Below are 12,893 nucleotides of genomic sequence, written 5' to 3'. Positions count from 1 at the left end.
GTATAGTTTTCTCCATAAAGATTTTATAATCAACTAATTAGACATGTGTGTTGCTAAGATTACTAAACAAACCCTCTTAAATTATATAGCCAGTTATTTGAATACATAATTATAAATGATAAACCAATGTTTGCATTAGCTTTTTAGTATACTGAAAAATATTTTTTTTTACTTTTTTTCTTAGATTTTTCAAATGATTCCATATTGGGCTTTAACTTTCTTAAAGTACTTGTTATACTTAAGAAGTGTGCTACAGTATATATTATTAACTACTAGACAGAGTTATTTCGGAGGATATGGATTTGACTTCCCTCAGGATCTACATGGATAAGAGAGACTGATCTAGTTGGCTTTGATAGATTATATGTGCCTTAAATTACTTTTTAAGGTTTTTTCTACCTGTAGTTATATATATATATATGTATATGGTTTACCCAAGGGTCATAATATGTATGAAATATATCTCTCCTGACCAAATGAATTTTATTTTTTATGTTTAGGATAAATTTATTCAACATACGGCTCCAGTTGAAAAATCACATGGCAGACTGCAAACCAGAACATCAAGGTCACAAAAGAAAAAATCCAAATCACCTGAGAGAAATAAATACTGCCTAAATGCAAAAAACTACGAACAGCCTACAATTTCTTCAAAATCACACTCTCCATCTCCTTACACAAAAAGACGCATGTGTGAGCTATCTGAAGACACTAGGCAGCGGCTGGCCCATTTAAATCTGGGGCCCTATGAATTCAAAAAAGAAACAGATAAACCTCCATTTGTGATTAGACATGTATGTGTTCTCTGAAACATTTCCATTTGAAACTGATCTAATCTGTTCTTCCACTAAAATATTATTCTCAAATTTCTTTCAACTTCTAGCTTATATTAATAATTTTCTTTCCTGAACTGTTAGCCTAACAATCTAAAATGGAAAATTAACTTGATAAAAGAACATTCTTTTGCAGCCTTTAAACCGGACAGAGATCAAGCTCCATTATGAATGCCATGTTAAATCCTCTCAGTAGCCATTTCCTTTCCTCTCATACAGTGGACCGTGTAATAACTTTACAAATTGAACTGAGATGTAATTGACATTAGTTCTAAAATGGCAGAGTAGGGTATTAAAAGAGGACCAAGTTTTCTTTGTGGAAAGGAAGACACCCTCCTCCCCCAGCCTTTTAAAAAATTATAATGGAAAAGTGTTTCTCTTGAGATTATGTCCCTTGGATAAACCTTATATAATGGATCTTTGAAGTAAATCTTTATTTGATGGGAAGAGGAAGGCCTTTGAAAGAAAGAGTTAACTTCAAGGGTAACATAGTTTCTAATCTTTCTATATGGAAGCCTGTTTTGGTATGGTTTGAGTTTAGAGCTTGTGTCCATATAGTCAAATAGACTCTGGCTAATTTGAAGGGTCTATGATCAGAATATTTAATAAAAGACTTTCTCAGAATCTTCATAATTCCTTTAATTTTTATCAAACTATATTACCTTAAAAGTATTTCTTTAAGAAAAGCTTGCAAATTAATAAAATTGCTTTATATAATAATAAACTTGAAGATTTAAGTGCTTATAGAAGCAAAACAACTTTTTGGGATGTCTATGAAGCAGTTTCTGACTTTGTCTCTAATGCATTTTTTTCCAAATTTTAAAACGTAAATATCAGTACAAACATGTAAACATGCTCCTGTGATGGTCAAATAGCTTTTTTAACATATGCCACCTAGAAGTTCAGATTTTCTTTGTGATACCTTTAAAAAAAAATTTAGCTGTGCCTTAAGCAATATTTCATTCCATTTTCATATTTTGACTATGAATCCTTTATTATTTTAGCCTAAGTAATAGATTTTTTATTGTAAAAAAGAAAATTTATAATATAATGGACACTTTTAAATGATAATATTTTATTGAGATTATTGTGATTATACTTGTCTTTTTCCTGTAGAACTCGTTTATAGGTTCTGGTCACATTTTTTTGTGGTTTGAACAATATCCAGATATGTTTACTTGCTTGTTTGACGGCAGTTTCAGAATGCCTTTAATTCTGTTTGCTCATAATTGCAAATTAAATGGAAAAGAAAGGACATGCTAAATTCTAATCTGAAGAAATATTAGCATTTTAATTAAAATGCCTACGTACGAAGATAACCAGGAATATTTTGAGCGTTAGCCACATAAAAGTTGCTTAGGGAAATAACTGCTCTTAAAATGTTTATTATTATTTTCATGTCACTGTTCAAAATAGAATAACTTTAATAATGCTTGGTATAAATCTTCACATTTTTATTTAAATGATTTCCCTTTCAGCTTTCCATTGAACAGAAAGAAATACATACTTCTAAGCTTATAAAATTGCTTACGTTATTGTATAGGACTAGATTTTTTCCAACTGTATAAATGTATGCTTCTCTCAGCCCCACAGGCATTCATGATTTTAAAAGCACTTAACAAAATTGGTAACCAAACAAAATTTTAATTTGATACATGAATATGCAAAATGTAATACATTTAGGAAAGACATTCTAGTTTTACAAACACTGTATAAAAAGTAATCTTAAAGAACAAGAAGCCATTTCAAGAATCTAACTAGTACTCTCCCAAACTGGCACAACCATCCTGTAAGAGTTAAACTGCATTCTTTGCTTTTTTATTTATGCAGAATAGGATTTTTTTCTATTGTGGTAAAATACTCATAACATAAAATTTACCATTTCAACCATTTTAAAGTGTATAACTCAGTGACATCAAGTATATTTATATTGTGGTTCAACTGTCACCACTATCTAGTTCCAGAACTTTTTCATCACCCTAAGTGGAAAACCCATGCTCATTAAGCATTCACTCCCCATTTCTTTCCCCAGCCCCTGGCAACCACTGATCTGCTCACTATCTCTATGGACGTACAGTGTTTGGCTTTTTGTGTCTTTTTTCATTTAGCACAGTGTTTTCTAGTTTCATCCATGTTGTAGCATGTATCAGTACTTGATTCTTTTTATGACTGAATAATCCATTGTGCATTTTGTTTATCCGTTAGTCTGTTGATGGACATTTGGGTTTTCAACTTTTAGTTATGTGAATAGTACTTCTGTGAACATTCATACACAAGTTTTTGTTTGAATACCTGTTTTAATTCCCAACTGCTTTAATACCTAGGAGTGGAATTGCTGGGCCATATGGTAATTCTATGTTTAACTTCTTGAGGAATTGCCAAACTTTCCCACAGTGGTTCCTCCATTTTGTTTCCACCAGCAATGTGTGGTGGTTCCAATTTATCCACATTCTCACTAACATTCTCACAACATTCTCATTTTGTTGTTTTATTTTTATTGTAGCCATCCTGAGGGGTGTGGAGTGGTATTTCATTATGGTTTGGATTTGCATTTCCCTAATGACTAATGATGCTGAGCATCTTTTCACATGCTTGTTGCCATTTGCATATCTTCTTTGGAGAAATGTCTATTCAAGTCCTTTGCCCATTTTTAATGGAGTTGTTTGCCTTTTTGTTGAATTCAGTTGTAAATTTTCTGTTACATATTTAGGATTCTAGATCCTTATCAGTTATATGATATGCAAATATTTTTTCTCATTCTGTGGCTTGTCTTTTCACATTCCTTTTTTTAAAGTTGAATTTTTAAAAATGGTGGTAAAATATGCACAATATAAAACTTACTATTTTAACCATTTTTAAGTGTACATTTTAAAGTGTACACATTAAGTACATTCACGTTGTATAATCATCACCACCGTCTATCTCCAGAACATTTTTCATCTTGCTAAACTGAAACTGTACCCATTAAACAATAACTCCCCATTCCTTTTTCCCTTCGGCCCTGGCAACTACCATTCTACTTTTTGTCTCTATGAATTTGACTATTTTGGGTACCTCATATAAGTGCTACCTAATATATACAGTATTTGTCAATTTGTGAATTGCTTGTTTCACTTAGCATGAAGTCATCAAGTTTAACTCATGTTACATCATGTGTCAGAATTTTCTTCCTTATTATGGCTGCATAATCTTTTACATGTATATACCATATTTTGTTTATTCATTCGTCTGTTGATGGACACAGGTTGCATCTACCTTTTGGCTGTTGTGAATAATACTGCTGTGAAAATAGTATAGAAATATCTATTCAGGGCCCTGGTTTCAGTTCTTTTGGGTATACACCCAGGAGTGGAATTGCTGGATTGTATGACAATCCTATTTTGAGTTTTTTGAGGCGCCGCTATGCTGTTTTCCATAGTGGCTGCACCAATTTACATTCCTACCAAGAGTGCACAAGCGGTTCAATTTCTCCATATCCTTGTCAGCACTTGTTATTTTCTGGTTTTTGATAATGGCCATCCTGATGGGGGTAAACTAGAATTTTGATTTGTACTTCCTTTATGATTAGTGATATTGATTGATTTTCCATGTGCTTATTGGTCATTTGTATATCTTTTGGAGAAGTGTCTTCTTAAGTCCTTTGCTCAACTTTTAATTGAGTTTTTTAGATTGGGGTTTAGATGTTTCTTTATATATTCTGGATATTAATGCCTTTTCAGATAATGATTTGCAAATATTTTCTCCTACTACATGGGTTGCCTTTTTACTTGATATTGTCCTTTTATGTACAAAGTTTTTAATTTTGGTGAGTAGAGCTGTCTTTTTTGCACAGATTTATATCATTCTGACTTTTTTTTTGTTAGAAAATGTGGATAACTGTTAATATCTTTTATTACTATACTCAGAATGCTGACTCCTGAACACAGCCAAGTAAAGACACTAAATTCAAAATCTATATGCTAAGGAGATAAGTAGTAAATGGCTAAACTTGTTTCTTAAATGTGGCAAAGTAAGATTTCCCTGTTTTTAACTTTGTAATAGGAAGCAAACTAGGCAATAAAGTAATGGACATTTCAACTATAAATCTGTTCATTTTAGAGTGGATTCAAAATATAATTAAAAATTTCTGGAGTTTAACTTAAATTTTATTTAAAAACAAACAGCAAAATACTCGGCTAAGCTCTGATCTTGGAACATCCTTGAACTGTATAGGCAGTATCATGTTAACTTGATGATATGTGATCTATGTACTTCAATTGATTTTCTGACTCCATGAGACTGAAAAAAATATTTAAGCTCCATTTTACATTGAAATCTTCCTTATTCTAGGTTGATCCCCCAAGTCCCAGGGCTGATGCTTTATTTGGATCTTCTGGCAGAGACTGTGAAAGAGATGGATGGTCCAGGCTGCACAATGGTTAGCTACAAGTTATCTCTCTTCATCTGTTTCAGCTCTCTTGGCTACATTCAAGTCTTTGTCTTGGCATCAATTAATAAAAACAGAATCTTGGCTGTATTGGAAAATATGGTATAATGCCACTTTTTACAACTTGTGGGACACCCATGTCGGTACTCTCTAAAAATAATAGAATTTCTGTGCTGCTATAAACCATCTTCATCTTTGAGATTCAAAACACATATTAGCATATTAAAGGCTATGATTCCTTTTAGTAAAAAACAAAACAAAACAAAACAAAACCTTTTGTTTTGCTCAACAATTTCTAAATTTATTTGACCGTGAAACCTTTTCCTCTCCTTAACATATATTACTTAGTTTATGGAACAGGCTTTGGGAAACACCGTTGTAAAAAGAGTTCAGGTTTATAGGTTTTGGACATACATTTACACATATATTTGAATACTTTCTCTACCACTTATTTATAAACTGGGCATTCTTGAACAAATCACTTTAACTACTCTGATAATCAGTTCGTTTATTGAAGAATGAAGATAACATGATAAATATTACCATGTAAAATGCTCTAGCACACAGGACACTTAATAAATATCAGCTGTCAAAATAATACTTATTATTTATATTTCTGGAAAGATAATGTCCTTTAGGTTTAGTTTATAATATTTTTTTTTTCATTTTTAGGCATGGTCCTGATGGTTAGATAAGTTGTTTCTTAAGTTCAATATGAAGATGATTTTTATGAAGAAGATTAAATAGTATTTTATAATTAGAGATACGTAAGTGTTAATATCTTTAGACATTAGCTAGTCAGTTCACCAAGTATCCACCAGCAGCCTTTAAGTTAATTTACTGCACACTAAAAAAAAGGCATGGAAAAGTGAGAGTGAAAAAATACAATCAACATGTAGTGAGCTCTGTCTCTTTTTGTTTCTAAACGCTAGTGTATAATCTGTTTTTAAAAATTGGGATATGAAACATTCTTATCTGAGAACATGAAGAGTTTGTGCACATTTATTTTGCTTTTTTAGCACTAACTGGGAGATAAATGGGGTGATCAATAAGTCTTTCATACTCAGAATAGCAGATTATATGAAATTAGGAACAGATGTTATACTCTTGGACTTTCCCCTCCAAGGGATGTTTCCCCTCTTGGACTAAATTTATAGACATAGAGTAAATAAGCTTTCAGAACCAGGAAATTGAAAATAGCTTCAATATAGACATTTCTTTGGAAGATGTTTGTAGAATGCACTTAAATGTCTGATTTCCTTTGACTATTATTATGTATTTGGCAGCAGAACTGTTATAGTTTCTAGTAACTTCTAATCAAAACAGTCAGCCGCCTGTGTAGAGGTACAATCAGAGAGGTCAATAATGAGGTGCTGTTTTTTTTCTTTTTAATTTGACATAATTTCAGGCTTACAGAAAGTTGAGATAGTACAAAGAATTCCCCTACACCTTTTACTCAGAGTCCACAAATATTAATATTTGCTTTTCCCTCTTCCTCTCTCTTTCTCCTTCCTGCCTCCATCTCTGTATGAGTGTCTGTGTATAAACTTTTCTTGACAAGGACATTGCCATGGGCTGATATGTGTCCCTCAAAGTTCATATGTTGAAACTCTAACCCCCCAGTGATGGTATCTGGAGATGGGTCATTACCTTTGGGAGGTAATTAGGTGTAGGTGAGTTTATGGAGTAGGGTCCTCATGATAGGATTAGTGCCCTTATAAGAAGAGACACCAGAGGTCTTGCTTTCTCTCTCTCTCATGTAAGGACACAGCCAAAAGGCAGCCATGCTCAAGCCAGAGTGAGAGCTCTCACTGGAACCTGGCTGTGCTGACACCCACATCTCAGACTTCCAGCCTCTAAAACTATGAGAAATAAATGTCTGTGGTTTAAGCCACCTAGTCTATGGTAGATGACAGCCTGAGGAAACTAATACAGTTGTTTTCTGAATGTGATGCAAGTATCAAAACAGGAAATTAATGATATAATGTTAACTAAGCTATAAACCTAAGTCATATTTTGCCACTTGTTCTAGTAATATCTTTATAGCAAAATCATTCCACAATATACATAAGGTTCAGTTGCCATGTCTCTTTCTTTAGTTTTCTTTAATATGGATCAGTTTCTTAGTCTTTCTTTGTGTTTAATGATGTGATAATTTTGAAGAATAGAGGCCAGTTTTTTTAATAGATCTCCCTCAATTTGGGTTTGTTTGATTTTTTTTTCCTCATGATTAGATTTACTCATTTTACCCCGGAATACAACAGAAGTGATGTATTACTCTCAGTGCATCATGTCAGGATGTATGTGATGTTGCTTTGTTACTGGTGATGTTAATTTGCTCACTTGATTAAGATGGTGTCTGCTCGGTTTCTCCAGCATGAAGGTGCTCTTTTCTTCCTTCCCTTTGTAATTATGGGAAGATGGAGACTATGTAATTCTCTTCGACTTCGACTCCTTTAGCATACATTGATGATTCTTGCCCGAAACAATTTATTACAGTGATGTTTACCAAATATTTTTTTAAGTTCCATTTTTCTTTATACATTTATTATTTGCCTTTTACTATAAAGAGCTTTCCCTTCTCATTTCTCTAATTTTAATGCCCCTATTCTTTGGACTACTTCTTTTTCTGGTTGGCAGTTGAGCAATTGTGCTTTGGGTTCTTATCAGCTATTTAAATACATACGTGAATTTCTTATGATAGAATATCTTGCACATAGTGAATTTTCACTTATGACTATCTTTAATGAAAATTCTTCTTGGACATTTTCTTAACCAAATTATCTTGCCTAATAATTCTTAAGTTCCTATAGGTTACCATTTTCACCAACATTGATTTATGTAGTCCTCATAATAATATGAAGATGGATGTAACTATATTTGATCAGGAAGAGTGACAGAGGCTTAGAGAGGTTACGTGATATGTTGGAGAGCTACAGAATAGCCAGGTACAGTGTAGAACCCAGGTCTTCTAACCCCAACTTCCTTTCTTTTCCACTACTCTCCTACCACTTTTCCTACTTTCATTTAGGTGTATTTTTTTAAATAAAATTTTTAAATTTTCTCTGGAATTTCCTTGATATATAATTCTAATTGTAATTTGTGCAGTCCTTTTGAAGAAACTCAGTATCTCTTACACCTCAAGAATATATGGAAGCTTTATCCAATCATTTGTGCATTTTAAAGAGGAAATTAAGAGCAACATCCTGGCCTTTTTCAATTTTGCTTAGGATTTAGGAAAGATATTAGACTCTGTCTCCCCCTTGGAGGAAACGTCTCTTATTCACTTCATTTGAAGATTCTGTTGTGAGTTTCAATTCTACACAAGACTGTAATCTTTTATGAGCTTCCACTAGTCCCTTTGTTAGATGGTTATTATTTTTATGTCAAATAAATTGGAAATAACATCCCAAATCCTAATAGGTCATATCTTGAGTAGATAGCAATAAATGGTAATAGTTTATTCTTTTCTGAATAAAATGCATGTAGTCATCATGTATATACTTATCAGCAAAATATCTCATTTGTTTGTGTGCCTCTTTGTTTTACAGAGTGTCATTTTTAGGAACTCCTTTTTTAGTTTCTCTAATTCTCTGTTATTTATAAAACATTTTTAACAGCCTTATTGAGGTATAATTTATATATCATAAAATTCAGTTGTTATAATTTTACAATTAAATAATTTTTAATAAATTTGCACAGTTGTGAAATCACTAATATCTATTTTTAGAATAAAAGGAGAGAGAGAGCATGAGTGAATGAGTGAGCACACCAGAGCTCAAGTGCAAGATCTGACTGTCTCTTCTTATAAGGGCACTCTTTCCATTATGAAGCCCCACCCTCATGACCTCATCTAACCCTAATTACCACCTAAGGGTCTCATTTCCAAATACCATCACTTTGAGAGGTAGGGCTTCAACATATGAAATTTGGGAGGACACAAATATTCAGTTTGTAACACTGATATCATGAGATTATTGGAGAATCAAATAATAACTAATATTATTGTGTTTTCTGCTAGCCACTATTCTAAATGCTTAATATTTCATTGATTAATTACTCACAGTAACCTCAAGAATTTTAGATGCTATTATTTATCCTCATTTTACAGGTGAAGAAATCTGAGATTTAAGGAAGTAGAGTAAGTTGTTCAAGGTCGTGCACACACACACACACACACACACACACACGATCTAAATTAGCTCTTTTTCTTCATACTTTTAAGTGTGACCCATTCATTAAGGCCCAGCTCAACTTCTTCCTCCTTTAGGAAGTTTTTCCTCATGGCCTTCAACTTTGAGAGGTCTATCTCTGATATGACTTTTTAATAGCATTAATTGCCTATACCATTCTGATTTAGCCTGTTCTTTTATGCTGCTGTTATTCAACTTCGTATAACTTAACTAAAGTAAATTATAAGCACTTCACGACCATGGGCTGTCACTTTTATCTCCTCTATCTCCTGCATTTAGAATATAGTTAAGTACCCAATTGTTGGTAAAGGTGATTAAATGTGAACATTAGGAAACCTCAGATCAAAGTAATAGCTTAATTTATAAAAGTGAAAGAAAATTATATAAATTTGTCTGAATTAGGATAAGTTTATAAATGGTTTGTGGAGAGCAGAAGACATTCCTGTGTTTTAATATATTGATATTTTGAATATTACATTAGCTACCAAAAAGAGTATATATTATGTATAGAAATTATTACCTTAATTTTCAAAGTTAGCATGTTTGGAGAATTAGACTCAGTGTGTCCTTATCATTCTTTTATTTCTTCTGCTACTTGTGGCCATGTTGTACATTAGACTTTACAGAAGAGGAGTTAGATTGGGAGTTAGTTTTATTTTGAATTTTGAAAAGCAGTTGAAGTAAGTTGGACCTTACCGAATTAAATGGTGAAGTTGACCTTGTGTGAAAGACATTAATGTTTCAGCTATCCTCTATAATGGCTCAGGACACTTGGAGAACAAACATCTTGTGCTATAAATGAAAGCTAATTGACTAAATATAGACTATCCTGGGTCTCTATCCATATAGCATTTTTTTTTTTCTGTACAAGGTGGTTTGGGAAGGTAAAATATAGAATGCTAGAATGTTTTTGACTGGAATGTATTAGTAAAGAAGTAGAATTGCAAATTATGGTTCTGATTTTCTTATCTATCAATATAACAGAGATTATAATACTTAAAACTTGACTCCTTCAAGTAATGAGTAAAACCCCAAATCTACATCTACAATGTAGTGGTCTTTGGCTTAGGGAGAGATTTGGAATAGCTTTATAGTCCACTGTTGTAGATGCTGTGCTAGGTACTTTTATAAATTGTATAATTTAGTCATCACTATAACTCTCTGAGGTAAGGTAAGCATTGTCTTCATACTCCTAAAATGAGGAATGAAAAACAGATTAATTGTATAACTTGACCAAACTAACATGTACGGTAAGTAGTGGAAGTTGACCCTGGCCTTGTTTGACTTAGTATTCAATAGTAATGATGTTGATAATGCTGTTAGTAATAATAGTTAACATTTATTGTATTGCCTTACATGTAACATCTAATGTAATCTTTAAAACAATATTACAAAAGAGGTACATTAGACCAGTGGTCCCCAGCCTTTTTGGCACCAGGGACTGGTTTCGTGGAAGACAGTTTTTCCACTGTGGGGGTGGTGGTGGGGTGGGGAAGGGGGATGGTTCAGGCGGTAATGGGGAGCAATAGGGAGTGGCAGATGAAGCTTTGCTCACTCACCCGCTGCTCGCCCCTCCTGCTGTTCCTAACAGGCCAAGGACCGCTGTCAGTCTGTGGCCTGGGGCTTGGGGACCCCTGCATTAGAAAATTGAGAAATCTGAGACTTAGAAAGATTAGATAATGTGCCCAGGGCCATATTGGAAGTGCTGGAGCCTGAACTGTAATGCACATCTATTTGTCAGCAAGATCTGTACACTACAGGACAGTATGCTCCCGCCCTCTAAAGCTGGTCCTGTTTCCATTACGCTTACTTAATTCAAGCATGGACTCCAAGATTAGGAACACATGTAGTTTGGCAGTATCTATCAAATCTATATATTCAAATTATATTTCATCATAAACTGGTTTGTCAACTAAAAATTATCTATTTCATGTAGACAAATTGGTTTATCAACTAAAAATTAATCTGGCCTGTATCAGATATCTCCTCCTCTAAATGAAAATATGATTTGAAATCACTTAATTGCTGAAGAACTGATACAGATTTTAACTTGTTGCTTATCATCTTTGTAACATTATTGAAGGGTTTTTAAGATATTTCTGAAAACTGCTGCATGAAGTATAATCGTAGAAACAGAGTGATTGTAGGAAAACAAATTTCTTCTTTCTGATAGGAAATATTTATAGTTTCTTTTGTACATCCTTTTTTAGATCATTCTCATCTTCGCTGCTACCGACCCAAGGATTATAAGGTATGTAGTATAAATTGCAGAACAATAATTATCCTGGCTTTCAGATTAGAGCATTAGTAAATTTCTTACATGTATGGTCAGATATTATCATATTCATTTAGTCAAGAAATTTACAAACAATAATTGTCATATTATGGCATGTCATTATTTTGTGTATGTTGTCAGGTGGTAGGATAGACTTTTCATTGAGTGTCTTGCTACAAATGTTTTGTGACTTTTGATTGTGCATTACTTGTTTGTGTATGTGTATATGTGTGTGTGTGTGTGTCTGTGAGAGACAGAAATTGGTTGTGTATGTGTATATGTGTGTGTGTGTGTCTGTGAGAGAGAAATTGGTTGCTACTTTTAGTGATACCTCACACAGTAGTATTTCTAAGTTTCAGTCATTCGTAGAGCATCCTCATAATTTTTACAATACCTGCATGTAATTTATGCTGTCTTTTAAAAATTCACCTTGTTTTTATGTATTTCACCAGTGTAAATGAAAAATCAGTATCATATACTTTAAATGGATGATAGCCTTAAAAATACAGCAAAAACAAAACAACGTTACTAAATTCTGGCTAGAAAACTATTGTTTTCCAAAGACTCTGAGACATGTTCTCTTTTTCTTAAAATGAGATAAGCAATGATAGACAGGTATAGGAGACATACCAATAGCTAACTGAAGATTTCTGATTGAAAGAGAATTGAAAAAAATATATATTTTTTCTTTTGGGATTCAGTACCCTTTTAGTGTATGTCCATGTGCTATATAAAATAATCTTGTGTATCATCTAAATCCATTTTGGGTACCATACTAAGTTATCTGCTATACCACTAGTAGTTCATGTTCTACATTTTGAGAAGTACTGCCCCAGAGTTTTTCTCTTCTGTCCCTAAGTGTAAGCTTCTTAATAAGAAGAGGCATCATAGTTGGGAAAACAAAACAAAACAAAAAACATAGCTTCCCTTATAATACCTTTGTTTATTTGCTTGAAAACAATTTATCCCATGCTTACTGGCACTGAACAGCATAGCTCTTCGCCATGCTTTGATTGTGATAAAAGAAATATGGAACAAGCCAAGGCACCATGTGACTAAGGGGCCAGATCTACCAGAGAGTCAGAATCATCAAGGTGGAACTTTATAAAAGTTTATTCCAGGCCTACTAAATTAAAATTGTTAAGACCGTAGACTAGAAATTTTTA

The 12,893-nt window shown here is 33.1% G+C and overlaps 1 protein-coding gene across 2 annotated transcripts in view; it reads left to right on the top strand.

Annotated features, from left to right (window-relative positions):
* The window catches only part of SPATA6 (spermatogenesis associated 6), a 140,734-nt gene that overhangs the window by 62,415 nt on the left and 65,426 nt on the right, over positions 1 to 12,893 (top strand). For both annotated transcript variants that reach the window (XM_024739274.1, XM_024739275.1), the window contains exons 7-9: positions 501 to 794; positions 5,163 to 5,250; positions 11,663 to 11,703. In XM_024739274.1, the coding sequence (XP_024595042.1) occupies positions 501 to 794; positions 5,163 to 5,250; positions 11,663 to 11,703 (423 nt within the window). The remainder of the gene's footprint in view (positions 1 to 500; positions 795 to 5,162; positions 5,251 to 11,662; positions 11,704 to 12,893) is intronic.

This window comes from Neophocaena asiaeorientalis, unplaced genomic scaffold (assembly GCF_003031525.2).
Source record: "Neophocaena asiaeorientalis asiaeorientalis breed wild unplaced genomic scaffold, Neophocaena_asiaeorientalis_V1.1 scaffold138, whole genome shotgun sequence".
Taxonomy (NCBI): Eukaryota; Metazoa; Chordata; class Mammalia; order Artiodactyla; family Phocoenidae; genus Neophocaena; species Neophocaena asiaeorientalis.
The sequence above is the reverse complement of the archived record's forward strand: the minus strand, read 5'-3'. Positions and strand labels throughout refer to the sequence as shown.